The 19603-nt window shown below is 37.3% G+C and overlaps 1 protein-coding gene across 1 annotated transcript in view; it reads left to right on the plus strand.

Annotated features, from left to right (window-relative positions):
* Positions 1-19203, plus strand: part of LOC103250780 (DIS3-like exonuclease 2) — a gene marked incomplete at its 3' end in the record, with an annotated part of 54283 nt that extends 35080 nt beyond the window's left edge. Inside the window, exon 5 of the mRNA XM_021708194.1 lies at positions 19030-19203. Within this exon, the coding sequence (XP_021563869.1) occupies positions 19030-19203 (174 nt within the window). The remainder of the gene's footprint in view (positions 1-19029) is intronic.
* Between the last annotated feature and the right edge of the window lie 400 nt (positions 19204-19603).

The raw sequence follows: 19603 nt of genomic DNA on the forward strand, positions 1-19603 counted from the left end.
TCAACCTCCCATATGACCCTGCAATCCCCCTACTGGGAATATACCCTGAAGAACTCAAATCACTCTATCAAAAAGATACCTGCACACATATGTTTATCGCAGCATTGTTCACAATAGAAGGGACCTGGAACCAACCATGCTATCCATCAAAAGAGGACTGGATTAAAAAAATGTGGGACCTATACATGATGGAATACTACGCAGATATAAAAAAGAACAACATCATGAATTTCGCAGCAACCTGGATGGAACTAGCATCCATAATACTGAGTGACCTCTCACAGAAACAAAGATCTGAGTATGGCATGTTCTCACTCATATAGTGGACCTTGAACATCTATCATAATAGTATAATAAAAGGACTGACAGTGGGGGGAAACTGTGGGGGTATAGGTAGGTGAGACTAACGGTAGTCAATATCTGTCTGGGAACAAGGAGACACCCCTTAACAAGCATGCCTGAACGATGCATATTTGTAAACTTAACCCTTAACTGTACCCCACAATTTAAAATAAATATATGTTTAAAAAAAAAGAAAGGGATTGGCAGTAGTGGGATACTGCCAATGTGGGGGAGAGGGGACACAACATCAATAAGGGTACTTGATCTCAAACCAGGCACAGTGAGGATCAAAGGGAGACCCAAATTTACCTGTACAATGACCACTTGTATGCCTAATCCTGAATTGTACCCCACATCTTTAAAATTAGGGCTTGAGAAGGACAGACTCTTGGGTGAACTTTCAGGGCTCTGAGTTGGAGCGTGGGTAGATGCTGTTGGCATTTAACTGTAATTCATTGGGAGTAGCCTCAGTTCCATCTATAACCTTCACTTATGCCTCAGTGCTTGCCGTTCTCAATCTGACCTTGTTCATAGCTCCAAACTTTTGCACATTACACTTCCTTTCTCTTCCTTCCTTTTCACTGCAGCATTTGCGTGGTGAAATACTTATCTTTGAAACTGAACTCAGTTGTTAAGTTGAAAAATGTTCCCTGATTTACAGACCTCCCTTCTGGTTCTCCCATAGCTTCTTGTAATAATACCATTATGGTAGCTCCCATCTGTTTGGATTGTAATTGCTTATTTAGGTATTTTGGTTGGCCATGAGCTCTTTTAATACAAAGTTACTCAGTGAACGTTTGCTGGCTGGTTGGATGGTAGATGGAAATGAATTGATGACCCTAAGGTCTAGAGCCAGGTTGACTAGTAAGATGTTGTACCAAAAATCAAGCTAGAAAACATGGGATGAGTAGTTTAGAAAAGAAACTGATGAGAACAAGTTTTATGACTCCAAAATCAATGCATGATAATAGCATACAGCAGGTGTATAAACTCAGGTGGTTAGGAGGTACAACTATGTAACAAAACGATTGCACACATTAATAGAATACATGATGTTAGTAGTTTTGGAATAGTCCTTAAGGAGGATATTGATCTTGACCTTTGCTGTAAGCATTGCTTCTCTGGCACCCTGATGGTGCCCTGGGTTCTCTATTTAAGGGCAACTGAAAGACTATTTCCATTTGTTGGAAAGTTATTATCATGAGGGATCTCAGTCGAACCTTTTTAAGCTCTCTGTACATCATATCTATGACATTTTTATGAATCTTAGTTCTGTAATGTTATAAAAAAAATCCATGTGAGTTCTTGCTGGCTTTTAGGGATCACTGCTTTTTGTTATATATCACAACATATTTAGTACTTTTAATATTTACTACTAGACTCTCATCCAGGATAATTAAAAAGCCACATTGGATTCCTTGCTGGAATGATTTGCAATTATATAATCAGATTTACAGTTTTAAGAACTTCCCAATTCTCTTAAATCATCTTTCCCATTAGAAATTATTGCAGTGGAATTTATGCCCATATTTTCTCAGACCTTTGGGAAATCTACTATCCTAAAGTCTAGAGTTTACAGTCCCAGCTTTTCTTTCTGGGATATCATGAGCATGGATATGTCATGGTCACTTTCTCCCAGATTTGTCGTGGTTTCTTTTTGATTATTTACAGATAAATCTTGAAAATGGAAAAGCTTTACGGCAGCTACTGTGAAGAATTTAATATTGTTTCTTGGCAACATTGATGGCTAACTGAAGATATATGACATGACTTGACCTAGAGCAAATTGACACATACTGTTTTATCAAGCAAACTTTGGTGGCTTTGCGGGATGGGGGATGAGGGAAAATGAATAGGTCAATGAAGGCTGAACATTTTTTGGTTGAACATGGTTTTACCTAGGTTTAACAGAAGACTGTGGAAATGAGAAAAAGAGAATGGGTCACAGTAATGCTGGTTTTAATGAGTGTGAAAGACAGCAGATTTCACTGGAGCAAATGATGGTTGAGGTGCAAGTAGAGGAAGGGAAGTTCCGATTGCTGAGCCATGTGGTGAAGGGAAGTGGATGATGGGTGAATGTATGCTCTGGTATCGCCATCTTCTAGCTTTTTACCTTTTACTTATTGTTAGACAGTCAGAAATATTTGTTGACTTGATGGAAGCAAATACTTTTACCATTCCATTTAGTTTTGATAGATACTGACTTTCATATGAAAGTCAGTATGAATTAGGAAGTGGTCAGTAAATTACATTAAATTGTAGTTAGTAAGAAAATTAACCTGTGATTAGGTTGGTAGAAAAAACCAAACAGGATAAATTACTTTGTTTCAGTGAGGCATAGGCTCCAAGATTAGCAAATTGAAAAATAATTATATCCAATCTTTTCCCCTGCACAAAGGAGTATTTCACCTTTTCCAGAACATATTCTTTATTTAAAGATGCTTCTGAGGAGGAAGCAGAGTTATAGAATGCTATGAACTTGCATTACCAACTTAGAGTTTGTAAATCCTTTCCAGAGGGTATGGCTCTAGCTGGGTAGTAGACAAAAAGCAAATCAGGCTGAGGAGGGGGCTCTTTTTGTGTGACTGTTGGGCTCCATCTGGTGGCTTATAAGGATCAGCTTTGGAAATAGTTACGTCTTCAAAAATGAGACTCTTCTGGTCAAAGCAGAGGAAAAGTTAAGGGAATATAGGAAAATGGTTCTGATGCAGGCTTAGGTTACCAAATTATTCCCTTCCTTAAGGAACAATGTATGCAGTTGTTGACACCTCTTCCTAAGTCATCATCTTCATCTACAATTTCTAGTGTACCTTGAAATGTTGTTTAAAAGTGTTAGAGAGCCTAGCTACCATCAGCCTTCTCTTATTAAGTACTTTCAGCCTCATCTTTGCTTCGTTATATCAATATTCATTCTTTTTTTTTTTTCTGAGTTGGAGTCTCACTGTCACCCAGACTGGAGTGCAGTGACCGCTCCCGGCCACTGCAGCCTCGACCTGCTGGGCTCCGGCGATCCTTCCACCTCAGCCTTCTAAGTAGCTGGAACTACAGGCGCACGCTACCACGCCCAGCTAATTTTTTTTTTTTTTGATTTATTGTAGAGATGAGGTCTCGCCTGCCCAGGCGGGTCTCGAACCCGTGGGCTCAGGCAGTCCACTCACCTCAGCCTCCCAAAGGCACAGGATTACAGGCTGAGCCACCAAGCTTGGCTCAGTATTCATTCTTAAGCTTCAAGACCTTTCCTAAAATCATTCAGCATGGTTGAACCTTACTTTTTTCCCCCATTTGTTCTTACCTGTTTTTACTGATAAAGCACTTTTCCTAAAGTCCTCATTCCTTGCTACCTTCTGCTCTGTCATAATACTGAGCCAGAATAACTTGTTCTCTCTCCCGATTATGGAAGATAATACATAAAATATATAGCCAAAGACATACATCGTGTATTTGCCACATTTTGTTTTTACTTTTGTTGTCACTGAAGTTCTGGGCCCTAGGTATAGATGATGTTTGATTATTCCCCACTTGTAGGTCCTCAGGGCTGTGATACCATTACAGTTGTTTGTATGGAGTTTTCAATTTGAACCAATATGTATGAAAGCATTTACTTAAGAGTGATGATGATAGTGGTAATCACTGTAAGAATGTATGACTGTCATCTATGTACAGCCTAGTTTTAAGACCAAGAGTTTACAAGAATGAATAACTGAGAACACTAATGTTGAGTGTTAAATGTTCCTGTTTCCTTAAGGAAAAGAGGCTGATACTTGTCATAATTTTTTTTCTATATGTAGCTGGTCCCTTCTCTTAATTAATTTTTTACTTGCACATTATCCAGGACAGTAGATCTGATGTTTATTTACATAGAATGTTTATATTCCCTCCAAAATCCCCAGCTATCATCTGTAGGAAGTTAAGAATGTTGTTTTAGTGCTGTCTGGATTAATTTTGCAATATAGTCAGTGTAATGTCATTTATTGTGAATGGGAACAGTATTCATGGAGGATCTCTGGCGAGTGGGGAAAATTTGAAGTGGTGGACTTATAACCATCTCTAGTGAGGAAAGCTTTCTCACACAACTATTACTGCAATATCAAATTAAGAAAAATTTCTAATTTTATTTTTTTTCCAAATATATACATTTTGAATATTACTGTTAAATGTTTTCAGATATATATTATAGAAAATGAAAATTTTCCAGAATTTCACCCCCATTAGAAGTGATCACTAAAATATTGTTTTAAAAATATTTATCAGCTGGGCTCGGTGGCTCAGCCTGTAATCCCGTGCATTAGGAGGCTGAGGTGAGTGGATTGCCTGAGCCCACGGGTTCGAGACCTGCCTGGGCAACTTGGCGAGACCTCATCTCTACAATAAATAAAAAAAAAAATTAGCCAGGCATGGTAGTGCGCACCTGTAGTTCCAGCTACTTGGAAGGCTGAGGTGGAAGGATCGCCGGAGCCCAGCAGGTCGAGGCTGCGGTGGCTGGGAGCGGCCACTGCACTCCAGTCTGGGCAACAGAGTGAGACTCCAAAATAAATAAATAAATAAATAAAAATATATTTATCAACTTTAATTACGAAGTATGTCTCATAGGCAAAAGAATATATGTAATACCTATATAATTTTTAAAACCTAATATTAAAACAAACCTATGAACTCATGAATCAGATTAAGAAATACAATATCACCAAACTGTTGAGGATTCCTGTCTGTTCCCCTTTATCCTAACCCCTAATTTTTTTCCCTAGAGGTAACCAGTGTCTCAAATATGCTAATCAAAATATGTTTTTTAAAAATAATTTACCAATACTTATATCCCTAAATAATGTTATTTTGTTTTGCTTGTTTTTTAATCTTATAAAAAATATCCTTTGGAAGACTAAGGCAGGGAGAATTGCTTAAGCCAAAGAGTTTAATTGAGACTAGCCTGAGCAACATAGTGAGACCTGTCTCAACAAAAGTTTTTTTAAAATTAATGTTATGTGGCCAGGCTTTGGTGGCTCAACCTGTAATCGCAGCACTTTGGGAGGTCGAGACGAGTGGACTGCCTGAGCCTGCAGATTCGAGATCAGCCTGGGAAACTTGGCGAGACCTCATCTCTACAATAAATCAAAAATTACCTGGGCATGGTAGCACATGCCTGTAGTTCCAACTACTTGGAAGGCTGAGATGGAAGGATCTCTGGAGCTCAGCAGGTTGATACTGTGGTGGCCATGAGCATGCCAGTGCACTCCAGTCTGGGTGACGGAGTGAGACTCCAATTAAAAAAAAAAAATTATGTATGTATATTCTTCTATAACTTGCTTTTGTCATTAACATTGTGTTTCTAAAATATACTCATATATTTCACTCATTTTAATGCTTATTTTTCCATTTCCTGAAATATATCATAGTCTATTTATCTAGCAGTGGACATCTAGATTGAACCGAGATTTTTGCTGTTATAAACTATGCTCCAATAAACATTTCAGTGTTGACTAACTAAAGTTTTTCTAGTCTTTACTTAAGAGTGAAATTACTGGGTCACACATAGGTACATGTTTAACTTTACAACTTTATAGTCAAACTATTCCCAAAAGTGGTTGTACCCGTATCTTTAGTCCCACCAGTAATGTGTAAGAGGTTTCATTGCTTTACATTCTTATCAACACTTGATGTTGTTAGACTCCTCAATTTTTGCCAGTGGGTGGGTGTAAAATGGTCTCTTATTATGATTTTAATTTATTTTTTCCTAATTACTAATTAGATTGTGCATCTTTTAATATATTTGTGATCATGTTTCTTCTAAAAAAAATCTGTATGTCTTTACCCATTTTTTGTTTATTATTTACATAATTTTGACTACAGAAATTGCAAAAATGGTACAGAGAATTCCCACATAACTTGTTCTTATGTTAACATCTTACATGAAAATTATCAAAACTAAGAAATTAACCTTGATACAATACTATCAAATAAATTATAGGACTTATTCAGATCTTATCAGTATTTCTGCTAACATCTCTTCTCTGGTTCAGAATCTGGTCCAGAATTCCACGTTGTAATTAGTTGTTATGTCATTGTCATCACTCCAATTTACAACACTTCCTCAGTCTTTACTTGCCCTTCATGAACTTGACACTTTGAAGAATACTGGTCAGTGATTTTGTAGAATGTTTCTCAATTTGGGTTTATCCAGTGATTTTTCATGATTAGACTGAAATTAGGTATTAGTGGGAAAGATACCACAGGGAGGATGTGCATCTTATCAGTGGGTGCATAGTATCAGTATATATTACTGGTGTTGCTAACCCTGATTGCTTGTGATTATTCTATGATATTTTGGGGAAGATTTTTTTGAGACTATTCAATTATTCTGTTTCTGCTTAAACTTCTACCCACTTGTTTTAGCATTCTTTCGTGCTTTTACTAATCTTTAGTCGGACTGTTTGTCACTCTGTTGCACAGGCTGGAGTGCAGTGGCATGCTCACAGCTCACTATAGCCTTGACCTCCTGGGCTCAGGAGATCTTTCCGCCTTAGCCTTCCAAGTAGCTGCGACTCTAGGCAGGTGCCACCACACCTGGCTAATTTTTTATTTTTTGTAGAGACAAGGTCTTGCCATCTTGCCTAGGCTAGCCTTGAACTTCAGGCTCAAGCAATCCTCTTGCCTTGGCCTCTCTAAGTGCTGGGATTACAGACATGAGCCACCATACCCGGCCTAAAAATACATATTTTAGAAATCTTTTTAGCAGTCTTTTTAGCAGTCTCTGCTAGGGAAAATATCTTATTCCCAATTTGAGTTGTCTTTTCATGATATTAATGGTATCTTCTGAAGAACAGGTGTTTTAAAGTTTTATTTTCTAACTTTTTGCTTCTAATATATAGAATTACAATGAATTTTAAAATATTAATCCTATATCCAGCCATCATGCTGTAGCTCCTTACTAATTTTAATACTTCAGATGTAATTTTCTTTGGCTTTTCCTTGTAAATAATCACATTATTGGTAAGTAATGACAGATTTGTTTCATTCTAATCCCTGTAACTTTTATTTCCTTTTTGAATTGTTCTGAACTCACAACTCACAATTGGAGAGGAGATAGTTTCCATACAGTAACTGATAAAAGTTCAGTTTTAAATAAAAGCAGTGGTAGTCAACATTTTTTCTTGTTCCTGATTTTTTGTTATGTTAATATTAATAATTTTGCTAATATGGCAGCTGATTATTAAAGGAATTGACAAGTTACCTAAATACATATCTTGGGATTTTGTTTTTCACTTACCTCAGTTTTTTTCGTTTTCCTTTGGATATTCAAGGAAGAATAGTATTCTTTTCTTTTCTTTTTTTTTTTTTTTGAGTTGGTGTCTCACTCTGTTGCCCAGACTAGAGTGCAGTGGCACACTCCCGGCCACCACAGCCTCGACCTGCTGGGCTCCAGCGATCCTTTCACCTCAGCCTTCCAAGTAGCTGGAACTACAGGCACGCGCTACCATGCCCGGCTAATTTTTTTGATTTATTGTAGAGGTGAGGTCTCGCCAAGTTGCAGGCGTGTCTCGAACCCGCGGGATCAGGCAGTTCACTCACCTCGACCTCCCAAAGTGCGGGAATGCAGGCTGAGCCACCGAGCTCGGCTGAATAGTATTCTTTTCCTTTAGGCTCAAACCATCAATTTACTTATTCATATATTTATTCAACCAACATGTATGTGTTGGGCACCTAAGTCATACAGTGTTATACAGAATTAAAGGAATGTTTGCTCTTTTTATGAATGATTCTTCTCATTTATTGATAAGGAAAAGATGTACCTAAAGAACTATGGCACAGCTAGAAAGTGACGTGTCAGGAAGGGCTATAACTGAAGGAGAGTGTTAGTATTACAGAAGAAGATCCACTCTGGAGGATAGGGATGGCTTCCTGGCCTTGCTTCTGTATTCCATGAAGATGAAATGAACTGGGTTTATGTTCTGTAATTTTCAACATGGAAATTATAAAGGGAGAATCTTTGTGATATAAATGTATTACAAGTGAGGGCCTTTTCTAGTAGTATTATGCTCTAGAACTCACCAGTACCATGTCAGTATGTAGTGAATACCTGTGAGATATAGTATACTAACAGCACTGAGATTATTTTTGGTAGTAACTGTTTTACATTTTCTGTTGCAGAATGAAAGGAAGAAAAAGGAAATTTTCTTTTCATGGATGATATTTTAAAATATTTTGTATTAAGGTACTTCTAAGGCAGGGCACAGTAGCACTTGCCTGTAATTCCAGCACTCTGGGAGGCAGAGGCGAGAAGATTGCCTGAGCCCAGGGGTTCAAGACCAGCCTGGGCAACTTGGTGAGACTTCATCTCTACAATAAATAAAAAAATTAGCCGGGCGTGGTGGTGTGTGCCTGTAGTTCCAGCTACTTGGAAGGCTGAGACAGAAGGATCGCATGAGTCCAGCAGGTTGAGGCTGTGGTAGCTGTGTGCATGCCACTGCACTCCAGCCTGAGTGACAGAGTGAGACTCTGACTCAAAAAAAAAAAAAAGAAAAGAAAAAAAAAGATACTTCTAGCAGCAAATGATAGAAAACCCTGACTCAAAATGACTTAAATAACAAGAGACTATATTATCTCACATAAATGGGAGTTCAGAAAGTTGTGCAACTTCAGGCCCAAATATAGTCAGTTACTTGATGTCAGGTTGTCTTTTGCTGTCCTTGGTAATGTTCGTGGTGTCTCTATAGCTGTGAAGATGACTGCCAGTATAGTTAGACTACCTGCTTTCTCAGACATCTGACACTAAAAAGGGAGATCCCATCCACCAACCCTAGTCTCTAGGGGAGCCATGCACTAATTTTATTGAATAATGAGTGTCTGTCTGAAGCTGAAGGTGAGATGAATTCTCTGTATGAAAAAGATTAGATTTCTGTTAGTAAGGAGTAAGAGGAGACTAAATGTTGAGTAGGAAACTAATACTGGGCACTACAGTTTTGGTTATAATTATTTTTCCTATCACATTTAAACTGAAAAACAATTTTGTGATATTAAGGGAAGCTTAGAAAATAGAGAAAAAAGTCATTCATGATCCTTCCTCTCTAAGACAATTAACAACACTTGTAGGTATTCCCTTTTAGTCTTTTTCATAAATGTTTTACATAGTTAAATTATGCTGTACATAACATCTTGGAAACTCTTTTTCTAACGTGTATAATAATCAGTTGAAAAAATATGTTATGATTTAGTTTGTCATTTATATTTTGTTGGACAGCTCAATTACTACTTTTACTCCGTTCAGATCTAAGATTTTTAAAAATATAAGCTTTTTTTTAAGGACAGTTTTAATTTATAAACAATTGTCAAAATAGCACACAATTCTCATATACTAACTCCTTCCCATCCCCAGAAACTAGTCCTTTCTCTAATTAACTTATTCGTATGGTACATTTGTTACAGTTAATGAGCTCATATTGATACATCATTAATGGAAGTTCATACTTTATTTAAATTTCCTTCTACTTAAAAATCTAGTACCCTTTTTCTAGGATCCCACATTACATTTAGTTGTCATGTCTCTAGATTCTTCTTGGCTGTAGAATTTCTAAGTTGTTTGTTTGTTTATTGAATCAGAGTCTCACTTTGTCGCCCAGGTTGGAGTGCAGTGGCATGATCATGGCTACCACAGTCTCAACTTCCTGGGCTCAGGCAGTCCTTTTGCTTCAGACTTCCAAGTAGCTGGGAGTACAGGCAGGTGCCACCACACTTGGCTAATTTTTTTTATTTATTGTAGGGATGAGCTCTCACTATGTTGCCCAAGTTGGTCTTGAACTCCTGGGCCAAACAATCCTCTCACTTTGCCCCTTAAAGTGCTGGGATTACAGGAGTGAGCCATCACTTCCGGCCTCTAAGTTATTTTTGAAAGACATATCTTCCAGCAGATTAGGCAGAAATTTTTTGTAAGAGAATCACCAAACGTTTTGAAGTAACATTGGAGAAATAGTTGTCCTAAAGCAGCTTTTGCCATCTTTTCAGACAGTGAATAGAAGACATAGAAACTACTTAGAAAGTTATAGTATTTGAACTGTATTACATGAAAGGAAAAATTTCTTTCATGATTCAATTTTTTTTATTTTAAAAAATTTTTTAGCATTTTTTTTTTTTGTTTTATAGATGTGGGGAACAATTCAGGATTAGGTAGATAAGTGCCATTGTACAGGTAAAGTTTGGGCTATCCTTTGGTCCCCACCTTGCCTGGTTTGAGATCAGGTACCTTATTGATGTTATGTGCCCCTTATCTTTCCCTCTCCTGGCACTTTCCCGCTACGCCAAACCCTTTCTTATAGTGTTGCGATAAATGTTCAGGGTCCGCTTGTAAGTGAGAACATGTGGTACTCAGTTTTTGTTTCTGTGATAGATCACCAAATATGATAGATTCTAAATCCATCCAAGCTGCTGCAAAGTCCATAATTTTGTCCTTCTTTATGGCTGCATAATATTCCACATGATTCATTTTAAATAAGATTTACACTGAAATTAAATCTAAAAATATAAAAATAAATTCTTCTGCAAGACAAATACACAGTGTATAAGTCAGCTCCTTAGTACCAAAGTATTCTGGATTTTAGGGTGACAGCATTGTTTATGAGTAAGTAAACAGGATAGGATTCTTTCTGGGCATCTAAGATCCCATAAGCATGAACTCCTTCAGCATGCTGACTGGGTAGATTTTTATCTGCTGCAAGCTGTCCAATCTATGCTGCTGTAAAATATATCTTCAGTGAAAAGCTAGAATAAATGTATTTAAATAAGGAACTTGAGAAATGTTCTCTGGAACTTAGCAAAATAAATGTTAATTACTACTAATAGTAACTTAGTCACTTAGTCACTAAGACACTTAGAATTTAGAGTCACTGATCACATTTGGAAACCATAACTAAAATATAATTTTATCTTTTTGAGCCATGTTGTAATTTCAGTAAACAAATTGAGATTCTTTGGACTCAGAATATAACCTGGTAAAAAATTTTGCCAGAACACAAAGCACCTAAACAGACAAGAAAAAAAAAGAAGTCTATCTCTCCTTAATTTCAATAAAGATCCAGTGACTGATATGACCTGACTTGTTCTGACAACTAATATTAGGTCCATCACTTCACCTGTGCCCTTTTGTTTACCCTCCTCTTAACCCTCCCACACCTTGTACACAGATCCAGTGCTCAGTGTCAGTCTTCTTGGTGGAGAAATTTCTCCATTTCGGGTATACTTTAGTTCATCATCAAGTAGTTTTTTAGAAAGGGTTTATGAGAACTATATTCTCTGAGTTTTTGCATTTAGAAGTCTTTATCTTTGAAAGCCAGTAATTCTACTAGAATATGTTTTAGTGGTGATTTTCTTTCCCAAATATTATTCTCGGGTATTATTCCTTATGGGGACTTGATACATCTTTTCTGTAAACCTAAGTTTTATTTCAGGAAAGTTGTCTAAATGATTTTTGAAAATATTTTCTATTCCTCTTATCTAGCTCCTTCCTTCAAGACTACCAGTTATGCCAAGATTGGATCTCCTTGTTCTGCCTTTCACAGCTGTTTTCTTTCTAATCTCTCTCTTTTTAAAAAAAATTAATTCTTATACTTTCCAATTTTATTTTCCTTTTATCAAGCTTTTAATCTCTATGATCCTTATAGTCTTCAAATAGTGTCATTTTATTAGGTTACTTTCAGTATGACCTTAATTTCTGTGGTGGTTTTATTGTTCTTTTCTACTTATTTTTTCCTGATATCTAAAAACCTCAGTTTTTATTTATTTTTTGACTTATTTCTTATGTACTTGCATCTTTGCTTCAAGCTCTTGTATTATTAGTGCTTATATTTTGTTCTATTCTTGAGTTCTTAAAAGACATCTTTGATCATGATTGTCATTTCTGTGACTGTATACTTGTAGAGTTTGTTTTATCCTTTTATCATTTCTTTTTCTTGTTCCTTTCTTCCTTTTTACATGCAGGTGTTTTGTTTTTAAGAGACCAGGTCTCACTCTGTTGCCCAGACTGGAGTGTAGTGGCACAATCATAGCTTACTGCAGTCATGCACCCTTGGGCTCAAAGCGATCCTCTCATCTCAGCCTCCCAAGTAGGTGGGACTACAGACATGCAACACCATGCCCACCTAATTTTTACAATTTTTTAGAGACAAGATCTTGTTATATTGCTCAGGTTGGTCTCGAACTCCTGACTTCATGCAATCCTTCCACTTTGGCCTTCCAAATTGCTGGGATTACAGGATGAGCCACCACGTCCGGTCTGGGATTTTGCTTTAATAAATGTTTGGATGGTTCCTTCTCTTCCCCTCTAGTCTTTAGATAACAAGTTCTTCCTGAATTTTAGTATTATCTTTTAAAAGCTGGATATTATAAAATGCCTTTTTGGTCTAAGTTTTTAGGCCCTTTTCTACTTTAGACACAAGGTCATTAATTTTGGCCATATCATATCCTGGAGGATATCACTCCAGCTTCACATGGTAAGGATGGCATGGTCATTGTGTTCTAGATCTGCCTCACAGACACTGTTTCTGAGACTACCACCACATGGCCGAATTTTTGTCTTTTCATATTAGTGTAGTTTTCTTTTTCTTTTCTTTTTTTTGACAGGTATTTATTTCTGTTCTTTGGTTTTGTTTATTTGAAAGTAATCTATAAAAAATTTTTTAATTTTAAAGATGTGGGATACAATTCAGGGTTAGGTATACAAATGTTCATTATGCAGGTATCCTTGTTGATGAGGTGTACCCCCCCAGTGTAATTTTCTAATAAACTGTTTGTGATATGCCTCATTTATACTTCTCGCAGAAACTGTGTATACTATCTGATTAATATATCATTAACTATTTTATGTAATTTTAAATACTATTAGGGAGAATCATATGAAATTGTGTTTTATAGGCTAATGGATGACCAAATATTGGTAATTATATCTGACTTTATATATGGCTAACCTCTTTATATTATTACTTACCATTCTTGAATCCCAATTTCTGGGTCATCTCTCTGCTGGCTGGAATTGCACATAAGTTTTTTGAGGAAGGGAATGGTATATTTTATGCCTTTTTATATCTATCAGGGTTCTTATAGTCTCAGTTTTCAATTTAGAGGAATCATAATTATATCCCCAGAGGTACTAAAACCTCTCAGTTACAGATGCAGATGTCATGAGTACAAGATTAAAAATATTGTGAGTCTTAAGTGTGATATTGAAAGACACTCCTCCTCCTTTGCATCCTTTGTCTCCAAACCATGTGCACTGACTGTGGGATACTGAGACAGAGCGCCACTGTATCCTGGAGGATAGCACTCCAACCTCAGAAGGTGTTGCCTCCTGATTAGGGCATAATTTAGTAGTCAATAGAAATTACACCATTCTGAACAGTGAAATCTCTGGGCTTTACTTCTTCCAAAAGATTAAATCCTTAATTATAATGTTGAGTGAGATAGCATAGTAACTTAAAAAATATTTCATAAATCTGAGGTTTGTGGTATTTATACAAGCAAGATAGGTAGAACAAATGGCAATAGAGAGCCCAAACCCAGAGTTAATGTCTCTTTTGGTGGAGAGTGATAACTACTCCTTCTATCTTAGAAGAGCTCAGTGAACACAGTTAGTTATCAAGTAGCTGGTGGGTCCTCCTGGTATGGTTCTGTATCAGGGGGCTCAGAGTTGGTTGCTTCTGCTGGCAAGCTGACATCTTACAAGGATGGTAGCCAGAACATCACTAGTGAGAAGTTAGTGTTGTGGAGCTCATTACCTGCTGCCATGTACTTTGTTCTTATGCCTATTGAGCAAGCATTACAGTGACTGAGGAAGGAGGTTTGTGAACATTCTCAGGGCAGACTATGCTTCCTCTACAATGGAAGCCTTTTGCTTAGCATTCTTGTGGAACACAAACAATTATACTCTGTTTGGCTTCATTTCAGTAGGCCCATTTCATCTACATGTCTCTTCCCTAGAATTCCTTGTTTCTAGCTGTCCAATATTTCTTCTTTCAGGTCCCTATTGATCTGGCTAAACTTGTGGTCACTGCCCGGCAGGCCATCTTTCCTCAGCCAAAATGGACCATTGATATACTACTTCAATATACTACTACTAGTTCTGTCCACTGAGAGAAAGTGTCTTTTCAGAGACCACCCCTTAGAATGGATAAAATGTTATTATAGTCCACTTATGACTCAAGAGAATAAAGGGTCAGTTGGAACTAGCATTCATCTATATATCGAGATGCACATGCACACACATGTATGTGTTCTATTTCTCTGAATTTTATTCTTTCTGATTAGTGCTCTTACTTCTCACCTCAGTGACTTAGTGAGACCCTAAATGCAATGATGTAATGATTCATCACCCTTTGAATTTTTTTTTCCTGTCTTAGCCTGGCAACTGCAGGAGTTTCAAGTTGCTTTTTTGGTGGACATAGTAAGTTCCTGAATTTCAGTTTTAGTCTGGAATTAGAGATGGAGCATGAATTTATTTGTTTCCACCCCTCTGTTCTTTTGCTCTCCAGCCCTCTCTCTGTTGCTGTGAGCCCTTTGATATTCTTCCAATAAATTCCTTTTCCAACCATAGAAAGTTTATGCTTACAACCAGGAACCCAGACAGTTAAAGACATTAATATTAGGAGGTAAATGTAGGAAACAGAATCTCAGGAACCTGTGAGGATAATAAATGGGCTAGATGAGTTGGAAGTAACTCAGGTCCATTAGTTTTCAAAACACTAATTAATTTTTTAAATGACTATTACCTGTGGTCACCAGAATAAAATTTTTTTTGTTTAAATTAAATGACGTTGTTAAAAGTAGCCACCCTGTACTCACAGTGTTGAATTCCTATGTCCTTCAAACTTCAAAGGCAGTGGTGATCATAGGTTCCCCAGATCTTCAATAGGAACTTTATTCTAGTGAACGCAGGTAATAATTTAGTTATTTTGAAAATTAATAGGATCTGGGTCTTTAATTGCCTGGACTCTTGGTTGCAAGCAAGAGAAACCAACTCTGGTTGGGAAAGGAATTAATTGGAAGGATGGATATTGAAGGGCTACATAAACAGCAGGATACTTGAATGACCTGAAAACAGAATGTGAACCAAGGCAATTCTAGAGAGCTAGGAACAAGAAATCCAGTAGTCATCTTTTATCACAGTTAGTTTAGTCATGATGCTAAAGGTTTTTACCACTGCTTTTGCAGGATACCATTTTCACTGTATTATCACTAGAAACCACTCTAGCTGCCATGAGTGAATCCTAAGCACCCCTTTGTCTTTGTGTCATTGTCTTCACCTTCAAGGTCTTAAGTAGAGACAGAGTTTAAGTCACTCACTGTACTGACTTTGGGTTCTCACAGTCAGTGGTCTTCTATACAGAGAGGCGGGGCATTATGTAGAAGGAGTCACTTCTTTGATGGGAATCGTAGTCTTTTGTCCTACTTATAGGCAGTGTACAATTCTTCCTTTCCAATTTGTATGCTTTTTCTTTCTTTTCTTGCTTTATGGCACTCACTGGGCTCTTGAACACAATGGACACCCTTGTTTTTTTCCTGCACCAAGAGAAAGCATTTAGTTTTTCACTATTTAAAGTTTGATCTTAGCTCTTGGATTTTCATAGAGGCCTTTAATCAAGTTGAGGAATTTCTTGTTGAGACTTTTATCATGAGTGAATGTTGAAATTTTGTCAAATGCTTTTTCTTTATATACTGACACATGATTATATGTGTTTGTTCATTGATGGTTAATGTGGTGAATTCTATTGATTGATTTTTGAATGTTGCACAAATCTTGCATTACTTGTCATCCTTTTTATATATTGCTGAATTCTTTTTGTTAATATAGTGTGAGAATTATAAGTCTGTGTTTATGAAAGATACTGAACTAATGAATCCTTTGATTTTGGTATCTAGGTAATGTGGGCTTCATGAATCTAGTTGGAAAGTATTCCATCCTTCTCTATTGTCTGGAAGAATTTGTATAGAATTGGTAATAATCTTTTCTTAAATATTGGCAGAATTCACCAGTGAAGCCATCTGGACTTGGAGTTTTCTTTGTGGAAAGACTTTAAACTATGAATTCAATTTATTTAATAGGAATTTATTGGAAGGATATTGAAAGGTACAGAAATGGGAGTAGTCAGGTATTGATATTTTCTGTAATAATGCTAGACAGTTTGTATCTTTCAAGGAATTTGTTCATTTCATCTAAGATGTTGAATTTATTGACTTAAAGTCATTTGTAATTTCCTTATTATTCTTTTAATGTTTTTAGGATGTGTAATGATGTCCCCTTTCTCATTACTGATATTGGTAATTTGAGTCTGTCTGTCCTTGTTTTTCTTGATCAGTCAGGTTAGAAATTTATGTATGCTCTTCTTTTTAAAGAATAAGTTTTTTGTTTTATTGATTTTCTTCATTATTTTTATTTTATATTTTTGAGTTGGAGTCTCACTCTGTTGCCCAGACTGGAGTGCAGTGGCACGCTCCCGGCTACTGCAGCTTCACCCTGTTGGGCTCTGGCAATCCTTCCGCCTTAGCCTTCCAGGTAACCAGAACTACAGACCCGCTCTACCACACCCGGCTAAATTTTGATTTATTGTAGAGATGAGGTCTCACCAAGTTGCCCGGGTGGGTCTTGAACCTGTGGGCTCAGGCAGTCTATTTGCCTCGGCCTCCCAAAGTGCTGGGATTACAGGCTGAACCACTAAGCCTGACCTTCGTCATTATTTTTATTGTCTTCATTTTCTATCCATTGATTCTTGTTTCTTTATTATTTCCTTCTTTCTACTTACCTGGGATCTAATTTGCTCTTCTCTTTTCCAGTTTTTTATGGTAGAAGCCTAAATCACTGACTTGACATGTCTTCTTTCCTGATATGAACATTTATGCTATAAGTGACCCTCAAATCACTGCTTTAGCTGCTTCTTACAAATATTAATATGTTGTGTTTTAATTCAATTCAAAATATTTTCTGGTTCTCTTTTCATTTCTTCTTTAGCTCATGGGTTAATTTCTAGATATTTGGGGATTTTCCAGACAGCTTTCTGTTAATTTTTCCCTCACATTTTTTCTGTCTTTGGCTTTTTGATGTACTTTATGGGATATTATCACCCATTTAAGGAGAAGGCACTGGTCTGAGCCCACATTGTATGTGAGGAGCTCACAGGCCAAGCTACAAGGTACCTAGAGCATAGTCTGATAGGCAAGTGTACAGGTAGACTGTAGTCTGGTCTCTTTTGGATAGTGTGTGAGAAATGGGGCCATCTCTGCCACATTTCAGTAGCAAGGCTGAAGATCAGAATTTGTTAGAAGTATATGTATGAGGCATCCACATCCACTATTCCTCTTCACCACTGTGTACCTAAGAACTTTGGCAATGTTCTGGTACTTTCGACTTGTACCATTATATAGGAAACAGTATTTTTCACAGAAGTCGAATGGTCCCAGAGAAGGCCCTAATGCTGACTTTGCAGGGAGTACTTAGAATGGATTCCTGATCAACTATGATAGATGAGTAGACTTATGCAACAGAGGAGGTGGCCGTCTCTGGTTCATATTACATTGCCTATTAGCTGTCTGTATTCAACACACAACTTTAGACCTGGGATCTGTGTGTGGCATGGCAATATTCACAAGAATAGAGAACTTTCAATTTTAATACCATATATATGTAGATGACACATAGATAAAGAGTGAGTTCTGCCCTTTAAAAGGTAAAACCCTGCTTAATAAAGTCAGGGCTCTCCTGTTAAATGCAATCTTTTTTTTTTTTGAGTTGGAGTCTCACTCTGTCGCCCAGACTTGAGTGCAGTGGCCGCTCCCAGCCACTGCAGCCTCGACCTGCTGGGCTCCGGTTATCCTTCCGCCTCAGCCTTCCAAGTAGCTGGAACTACAGGCGCGTGCTACCATGCCCGGCTGATTTTTTTATTTATTGTACAGATGAGGGTTTGCCAAGTTGCCCAGGCGGGTCTCGAACCCACGGGCTCAGGCAATCCACTCACCTCAGCCTCCCAAAGCACGGGATTACAGGCTGAGCCACCGAGCCTGGCTGCAATCTTATTTTTAATGGGCCAGTGCCCTAAAATGTGAATGACTGACTGGATTACAGATAATTTTAATTTTCTTCTTGTGCATTTCTATGTTTTCTAACTTCTCTATGATGAACATGTACTACTTTTGTGTTGAGATAAAATATTTTTAAGTTTAAGAGGTAAAAAATAGTAGAATTGTAGAATAAATAGGAACGTCAGAACTAATCTAGTGAGAATGACTTAAGGTATAGGCACTCTGAAACTAATGATTTCATAGAAAACTAGGTTGATCAGAATTGTCTCTAAAGGCAAGAGAAAGCACTGATAGAAGACTTTAATAATATATTTTGATTTCCCCATGAAGAACAATTACAGAAATCCTAAGAAAAGCTTTCTGGCCTTGTTCCCCAACTCAGAATTTCTTAAAGGAAAAAAAGAAGGTAAAATTATATTATATTCATGGATCTAACAGGACAAGAACATCCACTGTCTTCTGCTTGACCCCCTCCCCACCCGCCCCGACCCACACCCATTCACTGATGCTCATGTTCCTACTGGTGGAAGCACAGGAGATTTAAAAAACTTTCCTAATACTTTACTTTTAAAGAGGAGGCAGGTGCATACATTCCATTTATTTGCTAACCTAGTTGTTCCCTCTTTGTTCTATTTACAGGCAGCTGGCTAAGAGTCTTGGGCAGGCTGGTGAAATTGAGCCTGAAACAGAAGGAATACTAACAGAATATGGTGTTGATTTCTCTGATTTCTCTTCAGAAGTTCTAGAATGTCTTCCTCAAGGTCTGCCATGGACAATTCCACCAGAGGAGTTCAGCAAGAGAAGGGATTTAAGGTAAACCACCTGAAACCCTTTAAGAATAACATGTTTCTACCTTTCTGCCTTCTTACTTAACTTTCCTAGGGATTGGGCTCAGATGTTTTCATCTTTCCACCAACATTGAAATTCAGTTCAGTTGAGAATTAAGTGTTTCTGTACCAGAGCTCGGCAAATTATGATCCACAAGCTACATCTAGCCCACTACCTGTTTATATTCAGTCCATGAGCTAAGAATGGTTTTTATATTTTCAAGTGGTTGGAAAAATTAAAACAAGAATAAGAATAATATTTTATGAAAATCATACGAAATTCAGATTTCAGCATCCATAAAGTTGCATTGGAACACAGCCATGCTTATTTGTTTATATATTCTCTGTGGCTGTTTTTGCACTACAACAGTGGAGTTGAGTAGTTG

Source organism: Carlito syrichta, unplaced genomic scaffold (genome assembly GCF_000164805.1).
Source record: "Carlito syrichta isolate Samal-C Ts95f unplaced genomic scaffold, Tarsius_syrichta-2.0.1 Scaffold133872, whole genome shotgun sequence".
Lineage (NCBI taxonomy): Eukaryota > Metazoa > Chordata > Mammalia > Primates > Tarsiidae > Carlito > Carlito syrichta.